Here is an 18,880-nt window from a genome sequence, read left to right as displayed (position 1 = left end):
TTCCTGCAGAGCAGGGAGCCCAATGCGGGGCTGGAGCCCGATGCGGGGCTCGATCCCAGGACCCTGGGACCATGACGCTGAGCCGAAGGCAGACGCCTAACGACTGAGCCACCCAGGCGCCCCTCAAATGCCCATTCTTTAAGGTCACTACTTTTGTTTAAGGCTCCATTTTTTTAAAGCCTTTGTAACAGTCCCAATATGACAAATTCCAAGAGCTAAGAAAGCACCTCCAGCCCTCTGGCCCAGTGTGAGGGTTGGTGGGGGCTGCGCGGTGACCAGCAGGATGCCCTGTGAGCAGGGTGGGGTCTCCAACTCCTTGGTTCCTGGCCTGGAGGTTGTTTCTACTCAAACACTGAAAGTACTTGAAATACTTGATATTGAAATACACGATAGCAGAAAGTGACAATGCCACCAATCTGTACTGATATATGGATAAACTTTTATTTACCTACCAAAGGGAAAACCAACATTCACTTAAAGCTGCCTAACCCATATCTCCAATAGGGAAGGTGTTTCATTTACTATCCACCTTTAAAAGGTTTCAAATAAAATATCGCTAGGAAAATACATAAAGAACTCAGATTATAAAACTCTCCAGGTAATTAATGGCCATATTAATGCTGGGACTGCAGTTAAACAAGAGCAATTTTCCATAGTTCACTTGGAAGCACAGATAATCAGTACCAAATCTATACATTAAGTTGTAATAGGCAATTGTAAGCAAACGGTATCAAACTGTGTAACTTTAAAAAATTAACCTGAAGTTGTTATGAACCGTATAAAAATTGATATTATTCTTCCAGTTCTCCCAAAAGCTCTACAAAATCAGTGATGTACCATTCTGCATTGTCTTTTACTTGTTGTCTGATCACATTTCCTCCAAATCCAATGAAAACATCCTAAGAGGGAAAAAAAAAAAAGGAGTTAAAAAAAAAAAGATACAGCAGCACCTGGGGCAGTAAGTGTCATTTGAAAGAATACACTGTTTGTGCAAAGAGAGGTAAAGCCCAGCCTCGAGGGGGTGCCTCCCCAGCTCCCTGGGAGCCTCCTTGCCTCCCCTGTCCCAAGAATGAATGAGTCAGTGCACCACGCTGCAAATCCATTCAGGCTGGGGACATTGCAGGCTTCCAGGAGAAATCAAGCCCCTTTAAAGCCAATTACAAAGATAAAATCCCATCAGGTGGTAAATGTCTTTAGTTCTCAACTGGATGCAGGCCCAGCCAGGCAATCTCAAAGAGGGAAGATGAAAGAGAAGCCTGGGGTGCAGCTGAAGTCCCACTGCGCCTAGAACCGGGACCAGAGCAGGCATCTCCTGACAGGTGCCCTGTGTGAATCTGACGGACCTCCCTGCCAGGGAGGGTGTTGTTCTGGGCCGAAGGAGATGACAGCCCCGCCATCTGCCGGCAGCACTCCACTTCCCATCATTAAAATTATTTAATGTTACGTCTACATTGTTTCCTGAATTTCTACCAAGTGATACCTTCTTTTAAATGGTATTTTCTCTTTTTTTTTTTTTTTAAAGATTTTATTTATTTATTTGAGAGAGAGAGAATGAGAGAGAGCACATGAGAGGGGGGAGGGTCAGAGGGAGAAGCAGACTCCCTGCCAAGCAGGGAGCCCAATGCGGGACTCGATCCAGGGACTCCAGGATCATGACCTGAGCCGAAGGCAATCGCTCAACCAACTGAGCCACCCAGGCGCCCTGGTATTTTCTCTTTTTGATCTTTTAAATGGTATTCTCTCTTTTTCTGCCAGGATATAGGCACATTATACCTAATATGGACATTCAAAATCCTTTTACTTGCCTTTTCTCTTCATTTTTGTTTTCAGACCACACAAGGGGGCAAAAATAACAAGAGTCTGACCTTCCAGTTAAATTTAGCCTCCTAACTGAGCTTCCTGCCTCTGTGGCAGCCCTTTCTGCGTGCACCACCAACTCAGCTGTCCCAACACACTGATGCACTCCTTCTCTGTCCAGAAGCCTTCCAGGGCTCCCCACGACCTAACGGTAACACCCAAGTGCCAGATACGTAAAGTCTTCAGCAGTTGCTGAAGGGAAAGCCCATTCCTGCCGGGTCTTGCCCCCTGACCGGCGCAGGTCCGTGCCTAGTACATCCCCACTCTGCTCTGCTGCCGCCCTCCCTCGGTCCTGCCAGGCCTTCACGCGGTGGCTGCTGACCTTCCTCCAGACCACTCACTCCTCTGCCCCCTTCTGAGGGCTACACACGTGCATGCACACCCTCGCGCCTGGTTCAGTCAGGCCACGTCACCTTCTGACGACTGCTAGGGTCCTCTGGAATTTATAGTTTTGTCATTTCTTGACATCAGGATGAGCGGCTCCCTGACAGAACTCGGCATCCTTTCCTTCCACACACGCCTCGTTAAACTAGCCCAGCTTTTGTGACTTAGTCAACCCCAGTGTGGGTTGTAAATCATCTAAAGATGTCTTACCTCGAATTGACTCAAGTCAGTTAAAAGGATCCAAAGATTCTGCGTTAATCATTTACAGAGACAACTATTTTTAGATCTCAGGAAACTAATAAAAAGTTCACCACTATATTTTTGGCTCAGTTTTTCTTTAGGATGAGATGATAAGGGCAAAGTCCTACGTGAAAGGGGCACATCTGATATTCAGGACACTTGCCATACAGCCTGTGTTTCCTGCTAGTCTCAGAAAAGAGCATTCACTCAGAAGAACAAAATGCTTTAACACAGGCACATTATCAAACCTCATGAGCCTCAGTTCCCTAATCAGTAACAAGAAGATAATGAAGAAATACTTTATCAAATATAAAAAGGACAGGGGCGCCTGGGTGGCTCAGTGGGTTAAGCGTCTGCCTTCAGCTCAAGTCACGATCCCAGGGTCCTGAGATCGAGTCCCACATCGGGCACCCTGCTCAGCGGGGAGTCTGCTTCTCCCCCCCCCAACCCCCCCCTCCTGCGCGCTCTCTCTCTCTCTCTCTCTCTCACATGCACGTGCATGCTCTCTCTCTCAAATGATAAAATCTTATATATATAAAGACATTAAGATTTGGATTACAGTTGTTTTTTTTTTTTTAAAGATTTTATTTATTTATTTGACAGAGAGAGAGATAGCGAGAGCAGGAACACAAGCAGGGGGAATGGGAAAGGGAGAAGCAGGCTTCTTGCCGAGCAGGGAGCCCGATGTGGGACTCGATCCCAGGACCCTGGGATCATGACCTGAGCCGAAGGCAGACGCTTAACGACTGAGCCACCCAGGCGCCCGAGATTTGGATTACAGTTGTAAGAGCTGTCTTATTATTTGTGGTATTGTTTGGGGAAGTAAAGCCGAACCTGGAGCTCACACCTGGGCTGAGAGGTGGCAGGAACGGGGTCATAAAGTTCTAAGTGGTTTTCTTCCTTAGGTTTGCCAAAAGTCGGCTGACATGCTGAGATTGAAGTTGTTTTATTTGTTTTGGTTTTTTACAATGATACCTAGATGTTCTCGTTTAACGGTCACCAATCTTACGGAGTTCTAAATCAGCCGTCTAAAACAAAAACACAACCAGAAAAACCAGCACACTCGATACATACAGCGGGAGGGCAGGCTTCCATGTCTGTGGCTCCATCTCCAATCATGACTATTTTCTTAAATTGAAATTTTTCCTTTAAAAGTTTAATAACTTTTCCTTTCCCACCAGATTCGGCTGTTGGCTGCATCTCATCAAAACCTGCATATTCACCTTAAAAGAGCAGTTAAAACAGTGTCAGTGATCCACAGAATTCTACCAGTAGGGCCAGCTTTGTGCATAGATGATACCCTCACTTAAATGTCACCGAGAAAGCTAAAAATGGCCCTCAGTAAAGTAACACAGCCTGGATTTCCACACCTACTTCCCCGCATAAACAACCTCTGCCTTTAAATTGCAGATCCCTCTTGTTGAGGTTACTCCTTTAGGTCATAAACGCCTTGGGGTCGATCGGTTTTATCCTCTAAGCTGTCAGAGTTGTAATTCCCAAACCTCGCTGAGGTGGCAGAACACCATGAAACAATAATATATTGACGTTTTTTAAAAAGTTAATATATAATTTCATCAAAGAGGAGATTCCAACTTATATTTGATGGATTTTCTTTCTTACAGTAATTACCACACTCCCTGTCTACATTTTTTTAATGGTCTCTGCCTGTAGACCCTTCAAAAATGTTCCACCAACACATTTAACATTTTAAAATTAACATTATTTGGTTTTGGGGCACCTGGGTGGCTCAGTCAGTTGGGCATCTGCCTTCGGCTCGGGTCATGATCCCAGGGTCTGGGGATCGAGTCCCACATCAGGCCCCCTGCTCGGTGGGGAGCCTGCTTCTCCCTCTCCCTCTGCAGCTCCCCCTGCTTGTGCTCTCTCTCTCACTCTTTCTCTATGTCAAATAAATAAATAAAATCTTAAAAAAAAATTTTTTTTAAAACCATTATTTGGTTTTAAGGATGTCAGCCCCCCATTGCCTTAACCAGAGACCCCCTGAGATGGTAGTAAACACAGCTGCAGCTCTGCAATCGTCCAGAGAAGGGCCAGGAGGCACTTCACACCCAGTGACGGAGCAGTGACTCGCTGCTAACAAACTCTCCTTCCTGGGCCTAAACTGGTTCAAATACATAAGAGCTCTCAAAAAACTGAAATATAACACATAACAAAATGAGTCACGTGGGTACCCAGGAATCAAGTGCAGACATTTATATACTGAGAGAGATTAGATGGACACACTAAAGCCAGGAGAGGTGATGGCCTAAGTCTATTTCACAGAACAAAGGATACCAAGGAGCAAAAGATACCAGTTGAGAGAATCCTCCATCTCAAAAAAAAAAAAAAAAAAAAAAAAGAGGGTATTATGCTAAGTGAGATAACTCAATCAGAGAAAGACAATTATCATAGGATTTCACTCATATGTAGAATTAAAGAAACATAACAGAGGATCATAGGGGAAGGGAGGAAAAAATAAAATAAGACAAAATCAGAGAGGGAGACAAACCATGAGACTCTTAACTCTAGGAAACAAACTGAGGGTTGCTGGAGGGGCGAGGGGTGAGGGGATGGGGTAACTGGAGGACGGGCATTAAGGAGGGCACGTGATGTAATGAACACTGGGTGTTGATGAATCACTGAACTCTACCTCTGAAACTAATAATACACTATATTTTAATTAATTAAAATAAATAAAATAAAATTTAAAAAAAGAGAATCCTTCATCTCAATATTTAACTCTGAGGCTGTCTTGCTTAAGCTGCATTCCAACAGACATTACATAAGATATTGAACAATAAAACTGACAAGAAAGGGAAAATGGTAACATTAAAGTCTTACCATTAAAGTAGAATTTCAGCCTATTGGCAAAAACATTGGTTGACGGGATATTGAGCTTTGAAGCAACGTGCTCTACAATGCTCCTAAAGCCACCAGATATTAGGAAAACCTGAACATTTCGCTCTTGGAGGCGACTTACTAGCTCCCTGAAAAAAAGAAATATAAAACACCAAAATGATTAATATAAAAGAGAAAACATGAAACATGAAAAGGAAACTAAAATACATTTTTTTCTTCTCAAAGCATTTGCCCAAATATATTGGATAAGGTATATTGCCTGGTTAATTATAATGTTTTATGTATTTTTTAAAAGATTTTTTTTTATTTATTTAAGAGAGAGAGCTACAGAGAGCGAGAGAGGGAGAGAGAGCACACAGAGAGGGAGAGGGATAGAAGCAGACTCCCCACTGAGCAGGGAGCCCGACACAGGGCTTGATCCCATCCCAGGACCCTGGGATCATGACCTGAGCCGAAGGCAGACACTTAATCACTGAACCACCCAGGTGCCCCATGTATGTTTTTCTAAATGGCACTTAGAAATTAATAGGTGGGGCTGGACTGCTTAGGAAACCATCCCACAACTCTGTTCTGCCCATGAACCTAGAAACACAAAATGAAGAGGAAGCTTAGGCTCTCCCTCGGGAGAGATGACTTGGGCAGGGCCAACCACTCAGACAGGACCACACGTAAGAGCTGAAAGAAGCAGGCAGAAGGGAGGACTAGAGCGATGATGAGATACTCTCAAGAGGACATGCCCCAAAATGCAGGTGCTGACAGAGACAGGACCCAGACCGGGGCTCCTCTTACCTTATGCCCGGGGTCAGGTGTGGGGGGTGCTCTGCTATGAGCCTTTGCACCTGTTCCCTGGAGGGCTGGATCAGAGCTAAGCGCTCTGTGAGGGCAGCCTTGAAAGGCACCGCCCCGCCCATGGCTCGCCGTGTCCTAGGAGGAAGACCCAACAATCAGGCTAGCCGTGTCAGATGTCCCTGAAGTCTACACCTTACCTCCCTAGCTTGTCCAACGTCCACCATGAGGAAGGTGCTGCCTAGAGCCCCACCATACAACAGACATGCTACAACGCCATGGGAGCAAGGCCTGGTAATACACTTACTGAAAGTTTGCTTGAGAATCATATTAGTATTTTGTGGCCACGTCTTGCAGCAAAGGCAGCCGGACATGAAATGGTCCGTGACCTGGTGACTGCAGGCAGCAGTGCGGAGGGCAGGAAGGAGGGAAGAGTCTCACCCAGGCAGAAGCTGAGAGACTCTGAACCAGAACTAGCTTTCTAGCAAACTACTAAGGCTACACATTCAACCACGACACAAAGCACTGGACGCTTGGTGATCCCCCACCTCGTCATCTTCTCTGGTTCGTTACGGCCATCGTTTCCCTGACTGAGCTAAAAGCATGTCATCCACATTTATTTGTAAGAGGCAACAATTTTTTTTTTGTCATAAGAATTTGTATAAATGGATGACTGGATGACATACACTAGCTAATTCAGCTCTGAGTGATGGAAGAAGCTTACTGTCCATGATTTGCAGTCAGGGACTAAAAATCGGGGAATTGTGGCCCTGGTCCCGCATGTCATCCGAAAGTCACTCTCTTTCGCAATTCTTTATCATTTCATAAAGTGAATAAATACTGTTCCTACATTTCTGACACAGCATCCTCAACTCCACAGAATTTGGCTAGCTCATCAATTCCTTCTTCTCTGATGACTGTGCTATCAACATCAAAGCATACTGCGTCAGCTGAACAGAAGAGTTTCCTCAGCTCTGAGTGGGAGACCATCCTTGGAAGAATCTTCCTCCTGCAACAGAAAAAGATAAATATATTTGAAGACCCATCATCATAAAAAGATCCAGTTTTGCCTACTAATGCCAATCTACTTTGATCCGTATCAAAGTCAGCACATCCCACATAAACATGGACTCATGGGCTCATTGGTTTTTTAACACAAAGTAAGCACCTTCTAAATGTCAGGCTCTGGGGATACACAGATGAACAGGACCAAACTCTTCTCTACTGAAGGTACCAACTTATATTGGTATATATATTTGATGTTCAACCAATATTCGGCTATTTTTGACCTGACAATTATTGCAATAAGGCAAGTTCTGAAGTGAAAATATGCATAAGATACTAAAGATATTATGGGTACACAGAGAAAAATGCTTAACCTTGCCTATGAGACAGGGCTTCCAGGGGCATAGAAATTCAAATCGAATCTTGAAGGGTAAGTGGCCTGAGTGGGTTGTTAAAGGGCAGGGTATCAGTTTGGTGGGTGCTGGGAGTAGGGGGCAGGGAGATGGAGGAAAGAAGAGAGGGTAATGATGGCAGAGAGAAGAGCAGGGGCAAAGGCAAGGAGCAAGCATGATGGACGACATGCTGGAAGCTGCCCAGTGGAGTCCGACTGCCAGGCGGTGCAGCAGCGGGGCCCTGGGCCAGGCTGATGAGTTTGGATTTTAACATCTAGGTGATGGAAAACCTTGAAAGGCTTTTTGCCACAGAAGAGAGGGGAGAGCTGAACTGCACATCTGTTAGTGACCAGTACAGAGGCGGTAAGTGAGGGCATGGCCTAATGAAAGTCACCAGAGAGTGGAGAGAGAGGGGAAAGAAGAGGGCTGAGAACAGAGCCCGCAGGAACAGAAAGGATCAGATCAGGAGCCTGGGAAGAAAAGGAAAAGGAGGTCAAGATGCACAGGAAGAGACTGAGAGACCACAGTGCTGCAGAAACTATGGAGGACGGAGTTTCAAAAGGAATCCTGTGGGGTTTTTTATTTTTTAAGAAAATCGCTGGACTAGAATCTTAGGGGTAAATGGGATCCTAGAAGTTGCCTAGACCCATCTCTCATCAAATATGTCATGTACGAGGCCACACAGATGATGCAAATAACCTATATTTAGAATAGACACTGGCTAAAAACAGACTCAAAGGGGCTGGCCAACACACTTCATAACTGATTTCTAAGCAGACATTTTACGCCAGGGGCTGGCAAACTATAGCCAGTAGGCCAAATCAGCCTGTTTTTGTAGAGCCTGTGAAGTAAGACTAATTTTTACATTTTTTAAACATTTTTTTCAAATAGGATCCACCCAGCATGGAGCCCAAACCAGGGTTTGAACTCACAACCCTGAGATCAAGACCTGAGCTGAGATTAAGAGTTGGACACTTAATCAACTGAGCCACCCAGGCACCTCTGTATTTTAAATAATTGAAAAAAAAATCAATAGAATAAAACTTTGTGACACACGGAAACCGCATGAACTTCAAAATTCAGTGTCCATAACTAAAGTTTCAGTAGAATACAGCCACGTTCACTTGCTTATGTGTCCACGGCTGCTTTCGTACAACAGAGGAGGATCAGTAGCTGCAAGAGGTTGAAAGGCCTGCAAAGCCTAAAATATTTACTACCTGGCCTTTGACAGAAAAATTGCTGACCCCTGTGTGGAACCCTTACAAAAGAGTGCTCTTCATGGGAAACAGGAGTTTCACAGGAGACCCACTAAAAAGGGGGAAAGAGGAGGCAATTCATGAATCCAATGATAATAGAATATTAAACTCTAAACTAATATCAGCCTCAATGTAAATGAAGTTTCCATTAAACAGAGACTCAGCTCCTTTGCTCGTTGCTCCTCTTGCAGTCTCTTAATGTTGCAATGACCACGGCCCACCTCTGATCTTCTCTAACCATACTCACTCCCTCGATGAATTCATCTGGGCCCGTGGCTTGAAATGTCATCTCTAGGAAAGGAACTCCCAAATCTGTACCTGGAGCCCAGTCCTCTCTCCCAAACTCTCAACTCAAACCACCTACCTGACCTCCACTCAGGTGCTGGGAAACACCCCAAACTTCGCATGCCTAAAACTGAACTCCTGATCTTCTTGTCCCACCAAAACTGCCATTCTTGCACCTTCCTTCTCTCTCTTGATGGCCCATATCCAATCATTCAGGAAACTATGTTGGTTCTACCAACCAAAATCTGACCACTTCTTACCCTATCCACTGCTATCGCTCTAGCCTGAGTTACCAATGTTTCTTGCCAAGACTGTACCAAGAGCCTCCTAAAAGGTCTCCCACCCATTTTTGTTCTCAACATAACAGCCAAAGTAATCACTGTAAGCTAAAGCCAAATCATGTCACACTTCTAGCTCAAAATCCTTCAATGGCTTCTCATTTTATTAAGAGTAAAAGCCAAAGTTCTTACAATTACCTATAAGGTCTGCCCCCTACCCTCATACCACTACCACCACCACCACACCCTCCCCATTACACCTCTGACCTCATTTCCTACTCATCTCCCCCTTGCTACTCTGCTCCAACCACACTGGTCCTCCTGCTGTCCTGGAAATGCACGGACCAGGCTTCCCACTCAGGGCCTTTGGTCCAGCTGTGCCCCTGGTGGGAATGCTCTTCACTTGGATACCCAGTTGGCCAATCCCTTATCAAGAGTTTGCCCAAACAACATTGTGTGTCAACTATACTTCAATTAAAAAAAAAAAAATGAAATTTTAAAAGATGAGTTTGCCCAAGTATCACCTTTTTCCATGAGCCAACCCTAACCACCCTATTTATGACTGCAACCTCTCCCTCCTTATCCTTAACCCAACTTTACTAATATCCCTCACTATGCCTTACTTTTTCTTTTTTCCATAACATCTATCTTCTTCTAACATATGATAAGATATACTTATTATGTTTATTATGTACTATCTATCTGTCCTAATTAGGATGTAAATTTCACAAGCGTAGGAGCTTTATCACCTTTGTTCACAGCTGGATCCTTAGGACTGAGAACAGTACCTAGCATACAGTAGGGCTTAATAATATTTGTTGACTTAAGTGAATGAATAAAGCTCACATGCCGTCTTCACTATAAAGTCTCCCCTGATTCCCTGGGGCTGGAAAAAATTTCTCCCCAGAACTTCCACAGTACTTTATGTAGACCTGTTTTCAATATATGAAATCCATAATATTCCTACTTATCTTAAACTTATTTATGTGCATGTCACCTCCACTCCTGGATCTCAAGCTCTTTATACTAAGATCCAAAATTTTCCAAAATACTTATTCTGAGCCTCTTTTGAGTAGATGATCAATTAATTTCTGGAGGTTGAATGAATAAATGAAATGATATAACCATGAATTACATACCCACAACTGTTTTTTTAACTTTTTACTGTAGAGAATTTCAAATACATACAAAAACAGAAATAATGAATACATGAATTCCATATATACGTCATCCTCCTTCAACAATCATAGCAAATCATGCTTCATCAACAACCCCACTAAAAAGGGTTCTGTACCCCGATTCCAACATGGAGGGATTCCTATATATCTGAGCAATTCTTAGACACCAGCGTAGTGTCCCCTATAAGTCAATTCAATTCTGACACGATCTACCCTGATAGCACCAGATTCCACAGGTTAAGGGTTCAGTTCCACAAGACTGGACCCCCCCACCACACACACACACACACACACACACACACACACACACAGACACACACAACTTATGCTCAAGGCATACAGAGGATATCTTGTTCCTTAAATATGTCATGGTTTTTGAAACCTCTACGCCTTTGCAAATGCTGTTCCCTCTGCCTGAAATCACCTAATCCCTCATACCCAGTGGGCAAATTCCTATTTATTCCTCAAGATGAAGATTAAATAACCTTCCCTATACTACATTATCTCCTTCCTACTCCTTCAGAGATTTAATTAATCACTCCCATTCCTCTCCTTGATTGAAATATCTTTCATCTCTGTTTCCAGGACCCAGCAGGTGTAAAGTAAATGTTTCATAAATTAAATAGAGTTGAATCTAAGAAGTTATTGAGAACTCAGCAAGAATTGAGATTATTGTTCTCAATAAAACTATTCCATCTTAGAGTGCTATTAGCCTAAAATTAAAATCCTTAACCACAATGACAACTATCACCAATGAAACAGAACTGACATCATAAATTCTGAAGTTGGAAGAAACCTCAAAGCCATCATCTGGGTCTGGCCCCATGCCCTTCTGCAGGAATGATATTAATGTGTCCATTTCACAGATTAACGACTAGAGGTATAAGGAAGTTAAATGATCCAAGGTCACACAGCTCCTAAGCACTGGCTAAAGAACTAAAACTTGGATCTCAAATACACAGACACAACATAAAAGGTGGTGGATAAATTAAGAGGTGGATAAATTGAGAGGTAGATAAATTAAGCAGAACTAAATAAGGTTAAACATTTGATAATAAGCTATGTGGACTCAGGAAATGTCAAAGATTTTCATGAAGAATTCAGACCAGGGCACCTAGGTGGCTCAGTCAGTTAAGCATCTGCCTTTGGCTCAGGTCATGATCCCAGGGTCCTGGGACTGAGCAGGGAGCCTGCTCTCCCTCTCTCTCTGTGCCTCTCTCTGCTCATTCTCTCTCTCTCTCATAAATAAAATCTTAAAGAAAAAAAAAAAAAGAATTCAGACCAAAGTTCTGCTAGCTGGGCAACACAATGGGTGATGATTCATTAACAGTGAAAGAAGAAAGTCTGCACATTCTTTGGGAGACCAGCAGATAGAAACAGGTTTCATAAATCGTCAAATTTCCACCAAGCCGGGGAACACCAAGGAGCTTCATATCCCACTCTCTCTGTGGCTCAGTAACCACCCATATGGCTCTGGTCCAGAGGGAATCAACACAATTCATACCACACGGCTAGGCAGGCTCGCTAACCCAGCCTAGAAGACAGCAGTCTGTCCGCGGAAAAGCAGTGCTTAGTGCAATGCAACCCCACTGAGCATAGAGAACGAGTCACATGTAGTGGAGGGAAAGCCAGGAACAGACAAATAACATAAGAAGAGCTCAAATGAGGTCAATGGGACAGGCTAAAGACTGTGCATGAGGCAATACAATGTACCTAAGAATGGGCAATACTCCTGAGAAGGACTGACAGGCTTCTGAAGCCTTAAAATTCCTAACAGCAAAGCCAGTCCACACTGGCCCCTGTGCGTCGCCGAAGACCTGGGAAGTACAGAACGGGCACCATCTCCAAGAGGCCACCAGGCTCCCTGAGATGACCAGACAAATCATTACTGTTCATGTCTGAAAAGCCAGTGGCTTAAGCCTCTCCCCAACCACTGACAATAGAAATAGCTTCAACCAGACCATCAGCCTCAAATATGAAAGGAAAGACACACCTCCTCAAATAAAGTGAGGACTGATTTCCAGATCCCCAGATGAACACGAGTCCTGACTTAGGACTCCAAAATGCTGATCCCTGCCTCCTGGGGTGCATGGTGGCACCAAAGGCAAGAAAAGAGGATGTTTGAGACAAAAGTTGCACTGAATTTACTTGGAAGGCTGATTCTGTCTCCACGCCCTCCCTAGGAGACAGAGCTGGATTATATAACCTTAACTTTGCCCACAAAATGCTCACGGCAGGGGATATGGCCTCCACCACTGGGTTTACACAGGTTTCAGCTCCCTGCTCAGACTTTAGACGGCCTCAGCCTCCTTCAGCCTTTCCCAGCCCGCACTGTAAAATGCCCTGCCTCCTGGTTCACTTCGGTTGCCTCTTTTTTCAGGTCTCAACTGGGAGCCACTCATAATTCATAGTCAAAATTCTCACGGCTACCGGGGGGGGGCGGAAATCTGCTAAGTTCAGGTGCTTCAAAGTAAATTGTGTACATTAGAATTTCACACACACAAAAATCATTGCCAGAGAATGGACTCTGGATCCCTTACATGTGGCCCTGGGAGGGGGACAGGACTGGGGGTGGAAAAAGTTCTGGTGGAAGGGTATGTGCTTTGACATGGCAGCTCCCAGGCCCAGTCCTGACCGCTGAGCCACTGCCCTTCTGTGGGTCAGAACAGGTCTCCCACCCGCCCGGCACCCAGCTGGTCCATCTGGGGGAAAGAGAGCCTCTTCTAAATGTTAAAGAAGCCTCTGCTGACGACTCCTTCTCACCCCCAGCTCCAAAAGTACAAAAGCAAGTGTTCCTTCAGAGCCAGCCTTAGGAGGTCCGATTTTAGATAAGAAAAACCTCTTCACCCAAACTCTCTTTGAACTTCTTCATCTATGTATTTCACGAAAGACATCCAGAATTGCCTTCACCAACTTACTCTTTTATTAGGACTGACCTCTTACCTTCACTTGTGTAAGAACAAATACAAGCTGGTACAGAGGTTGTGGAGATTGTGGAGATCAAGCACACCCAAGAGAACAAAACTTCCTAGGCTTAGATGGATGTCACCTTGGGTAGGAGGGCTGAGTCTGTTTCAGGTCCTCTGGGCACTGCAACAATGCACAAACGCAGCCTGAGAAGCTTCTGGATCAAAGGAGAGTCAAAGAGCCTCTGGTAACTAGGCCTAGGGTTCCTGGTCAATGCATTTATAGTACATTTTATGATTTAAAAAAAGAACAGCTGTTCTGGGGAACCTGAGATTTTATGGATCCCACATACATTATAGCAGACAATTTTATTCAGGTGAAGAGGATACTGGTAACTGATAAATAACAACAAAAGACAAATCGGACTCACGTTTCTCCAGTGCTGGATTCCTAGGAAATGACACTCTTCTCTTCCTGCTTCTTTCCTGAATAAAAACGCAGCATAAAGTTCTGACTACAAATTTCTTTACAAGAGACCTTGTGAGTTCTGCAAGAGGAAGAGCCTAGAAGGAGAGGAGGAAATGAACATCAAGGTCCAGACACAAGAGAAGAAAGAGAAACGGTCGAGCTTCCCTCTCCCCCTGCTAGACTGGTACGAAGAAGGGTCAGATGCCAAGTGCCCTAAGACTGCTTCCCTTGCGAAATGCTTGACTTCTGCCTCCTTTCAGCACTGCAGAGGGGTAAACACATTATGTTCTGTGGCTTCGATTCTGTAAAAGCGTCAGGTCTGACAGGAAATCACCCACACCTGATTAGCAGAACGCCAAGGAGAGGGAAGGGAGAGGACCTACTGAGAGAACAACATGCAGACACAGAGGAGCTGACTCAGGTGTATCACAGACTCTGCAAAACAGATCCTGCCATCTTCAAAATGAGTACACAAAGTCGCCAACATGCCAAGAACAGTCACAGAAGAGTCCCGTTGCCCAATATCAAGGGAACACAGCCAACAATTTTGAATTAATATCCTTATAATTAAAACTGTAAATAGTAGGTAAAAGTGCCAAAACTCAGAAGAAAAAAAGATAAAAGAAATAATTAAGAAGATGAGGCAAGAAAAAGCAAAGAGATTGGAAAGGAGGGGAACCGTAATGGGAATAAATAATTCAGAGGGTTCAAAATCCAGTCTTTGCATAACCTTTCTCTCATCCGATTTCTGAGTTAATCTCAAAAGCAAAAAAAGGAATGTGGCTTCCATCTTGGCCCAGCTTCCCTCCCTGCTCTAAGGAAAGGCAGTTGTCATGTTGGTAGCTGCCCGATGGTGAGGCCCATGTGGCAGAACTGGAAGAGGCCCCCAGAAACAGCCAGAAAGGAAATGAGGCCCTCGGTCCAACAACCCTCAAGGAACTGAATCCTACCAAGGAGCTAGGCAACAGATCTTCTCCAATAAAGCATTCAGGTAAGTTGACCTTGGCCAACGACCTCTTAAAAGACCCTTAACCAAAACCACCCAACTAAGCTGCTCCCAGATTTTTAACTCAAAGAAACTGTGAAAAAAATAAATGTTTGTTGTTTTAAGCTGCTAAGTTTGGGGGTAATTTGTCATACAGCAATAGACAGCTAGAATAACAGCTTTGGGGTAGGCAACACTTTCTTAAATAAAACCCCAAAAGCATGAACAATAAAAGGAAAACATGATAGAATGGACTTCATCAAGAGTAAAAACTTCTGTTCTTCAAAAGATACCATGATGGGGCACATGGGAGGCGCAGTGAGTTAAGCATCTGACTCTTGATCTCAGCTCAGAATCACGACTCAGGGTGGTGTGATGGCCACCCACATTGGGCATACTGCCTACTTAAGATTCTCTCTCTCCCTCTGCCTCTGTCCCTCCCCACCTCTCTAAAAAACAAACAGAAACAAAACAACAAAAGATACCATTATGGAAAAAACAAAAAAAAAGAAAGAAAAAGACAAGCCATAGAACAGGAGAAGATATTTACAATACACATATTTGACAAAGAACTTGTATCCAGAATAAAGAACTCTTACAACTCAGTAATAACACAAACAACTTATTAAAATATGAGCAAAATATTGGGATAGACATTCCAAAAAAGAAGATATGAAAATAAACTGAAAAAAAAAATGACTACAATAAAAAAGAGTATTGAACTCTTTGAACCCTCTTAATTATTTATTCCCATTACAAGTATTGGTGAGGACATGGAACAGCTGGAGCTGCCGGGATAGAAAATGGTAAGACCATTTTGGAAAACATTTTAGCAGTTTCTTATAAACATATATGGTAGGGTAGCAATCTCACCCTGGAGGTTTATCCAAGAGAAATCCAAGAGCGCTTTATTTGTGACAGCCCCAAACTAGAATGTCCATCAACAGATAAATGGATGAACAAATGGCGGTATATCCCTACAATGGAATACTACTCAGCAATAAAAAGGAAGGAATTAGTACTACATGCCAAAACAGGGATAAATACAAAAAACGTTATACTGAAAGAAGCCAGACACAAAAGAGTACATACAACATGCTTCCATTTATATGAAACATTAGAAAACACAAACAAATGCTATAATGACAAAAATCAGGTCATTAGGGCTAGGCGTGGGGCGACCTGGCTGCAACAAGACGTTAGGAAATTTTCAGGGGTGATGGAAGTGTTATATTGTGCTGGTGATTGTAAGTGTGTATGCAATTGTCAAAATTCATCCAAATGTACACTTAAAATGGGTGCATATTATTGCATTAAATTATACATCAAGAAAACATCAGCTTTGGGGCGCCCGGGTGGCTCAGTCGTTAGGCATCCGCCTTCGGCTCGGGTCCCAGGGTCCTGGGATCGAGCCCCACATCAGGCTCCCTGCTCAGCGGGAAGCCTGCTTCTCCCTCTCCCACTCCCCCTGCTTGTGTTCCCTCTCTCGCTGTGTCTCTCTGTCAAATAAATAAATAAAATCTTTAAAAAAAAAAAAAAAGAAAGAAAAAATCAGCCTTAAAAAAGTTATTAGGCATGTATGAAATTATCTGAAAACTTAAAACGTCCTGGGCGCCTGGGTGGCTCAGTCGTTAAGCGTCTGCCTTCGGCTCAGGTCATGATCCCAGGGTCCTGGGATCGAGTCCCATATCGGGCTCCCTGCTACGCGGGAAGCCTGCTTCTCCCTCTCCTACTCCGCCTGCTTGTGTTCCTGCTCTCACTATGTCTCTCTCTGTCAAATAAATAAATAAAATTAAAAAAAAAAACAAAAAAACTTAAAACGTCCTGACTACTTTATTTCACCAACATATAAGTGACAGCACTATTTTTTTTTAATTTTATTTTTTTTTTTTTTTTAAAGATTTTATTTATTTATTTGAGAGAGAGAGAGAGAACGAGAGAGAGGGGGGAGGGTCAGAGGGAGAAACAGACTCCCCGCCGAGCAGGGAGCCCGATGCGGGACTCGATCCAGGGACTCCAGGATCATGACCTGAGCCGAAGGCAGTCGCTTAACCAACTGAGCCACCCAGGCGCCCGACAGCACTATTATTATACTGAAAACCTACCAGGTAGTTGTAATAAAATTTAGAAATCCTGGATTTTATCATTTTCTTCCCTGATCCTCATTCCAATACCAGCCATTCAAATATTTAAAGAGTAACTACAATGTGCAAGTTGCTTAAAAAATATATATAGTAAATAACTTTTATGAATGAAAGAATATTTAATTCCCACCTTGAAGTTGTCGCTTTACAACAATATATCTGGTAAGTGCTTATTTAAAATTCTAATTCAGATGGGAAAGAAGATGACAAAGTCAGACAGACACAGCCACTCTAAATTCCCGAGATTTTCCCAATCTGTACCGATGACTCCCCTATGCAGGATTGCATCATTCATTCATGCTGTTTGGTAACAGGCACCAGTGGGATAAAACAAGGGAAAACTACTCAAAAGTAAATTGATGAAAAGAAAGCCTTGAAATCCCATGAAATTTTTTTACCTATCCCGATTAAGAAAAATGCACGTAGGTTCAGAGCCCTGGATGCGGAAAAGGCAGACTGGTAAATCAGAAAGCTGGGCACCCGGAGAGATAAACACATGCCCAGACTCACCCGGGTGCTGCTGTTCCTTCCCGGGCCGCCGCCACCGCCTCCCGGGCTCCCGCGGCTCTAACCTTGCGACTGCGGGGGCCGAGGGCTGGCTCCGACCTTCAGTCGCGGAGATCCGAGGAGGTGACCTGTGCAGAGCCGCAGAGCGTTTACCAAGCAGTCATATGAGATCTGCCGATGGTGCGGTGGATTCTGGTCGGTTTCGCATGTGCTTTTCTAAACTGCGGACTGCACATTCACACTCCACAGAGCCGAGCTGGGCACAGGCGCCGGGCCCCGCCCCTGGGTGGGGCTCCCTGAGCCCGCCCCTCCGCCCCTCCGCCCCGCGGGGCTCCGGGCGGCCGCCCGAGACTAGCGCTCGGCGGTGGAGCCCGGAGCCTCACCGCCTCCACTTTGCGGAGGAGGGGCCGAAGCGCTCCCCGCCCGCACCACTAGGGATGAGGGTGAGAGAGAGAAGCCAGGGACCTCTGTGCTGATTTTGCAATTAACGAAGGCTCCTTGGGGACCTTTTCTGAATCCGCGTTTGCCCTGTTCTTCTAGGAATGTAGGTCTCCAAGAGAATTTCAGTAACTACTTATATTCATATTATATGCCGACTATACTTCAGTTTAAAAATATATATTATCAAAAGCAAAACTACTTATATTCGCAACTAAAATGCAGAAAGCCATGAGTGACAAAATGAGTCTGCAGCCTTTTTCTTTTCTTTTTTCTTGTCATCTTATTTTCTTCTAGGTGTCATTTGCCTAGCTACTTTTAAGTTGACTATAATAAATGGGGTGAGCACCTCCAAACATTTACCTTTGGCTCAGCTGGCTGGAGCTGGGCACTGAGGTCCCGCCCTAAAACCCAACCTGAAACCTCAGATGCTAACAGTTCAGCTTCCCTACAAGTGGTCACTCAGGCAGAGGGGATGCAATTGCTGGAGCAGGACATTTGGTTACCGCATGCCTGCCCTTTGCTACAGAACCTCTCAAAAACACAATTCTATCCGGAACAGGAGTGCTGCTGCTCTTTAGTCAGGCGTGCCCTTGACATTCAGCAAGAAAATGGCGGCATGTTTGGGGCACACCTGGTTTAGTTTCTCCAAGGTGGGTCAAAGAGGCTTCTGATCTGAAGAGTGGAGAGGAGGAATTTTGGTGTTTTGAAATATGAGCTAAAAAATGATACCACTAATGGGGGAGGGCAAAATAAGGGGATCTAAAGCAAGAATCTAGTCAAGAACCTGTTTATATTTTGTAGTAATTTAGAAATAAGCATAATAAAAGAACAAGATGTTAAACACCAAATATTTGTATATAGATGTAATATAAGATATAAGTTATATGTATATAAATATATTTAAGTATATA

At 44.1% G+C, this 18,880-nt stretch overlaps 1 protein-coding gene across 7 annotated transcripts in view; it reads right to left on the bottom strand.

Annotated features, from left to right (window-relative positions):
* Positions 1-128: 128 nt before the first annotated feature.
* PSPH (phosphoserine phosphatase) overlaps positions 129-18,880 on the bottom strand; it is a 29,796-nt gene continuing 11,044 nt past the window's right edge. The window contains exons 1-8 of one of the 7 annotated variants that reach the window (XM_032431040.1): positions 17,532-17,839; positions 13,855-13,987; positions 13,461-13,641; positions 6,974-7,132; positions 6,127-6,261; positions 5,320-5,465; positions 3,556-3,704; positions 129-899 (exon numbers count right to left, since the gene is read on the bottom strand). In XM_032431040.1, the coding sequence (XP_032286931.1) occupies positions 792-899; positions 3,556-3,704; positions 5,320-5,465; positions 6,127-6,261; positions 6,974-7,113 (678 nt within the window). In that variant the 5' untranslated portion in view covers positions 7,114-7,132; positions 13,461-13,641; positions 13,855-13,987; positions 17,532-17,839 and the 3' untranslated portion in view covers positions 129-791. Of the gene's footprint in view, positions 900-3,555; positions 3,705-5,319; positions 5,466-6,126; positions 6,262-6,973; positions 7,133-13,460; positions 13,642-13,854; positions 13,988-17,531; positions 17,840-18,880 lie in introns of those variants that run through there. The other 6 variants (XM_032431039.1, XM_032431043.1, XM_032431042.1 and 3 more) reach the window with 6 other exon arrangements.

Source organism: Phoca vitulina, unplaced genomic scaffold, assembly GCF_004348235.1.
Source record: "Phoca vitulina isolate PV1807 unplaced genomic scaffold, GSC_HSeal_1.0 scaffold45, whole genome shotgun sequence".
NCBI classification, from domain to species: domain Eukaryota; kingdom Metazoa; phylum Chordata; class Mammalia; order Carnivora; family Phocidae; genus Phoca; species Phoca vitulina.
This window is presented reverse-complemented; position numbering and strand designations above follow the sequence as displayed.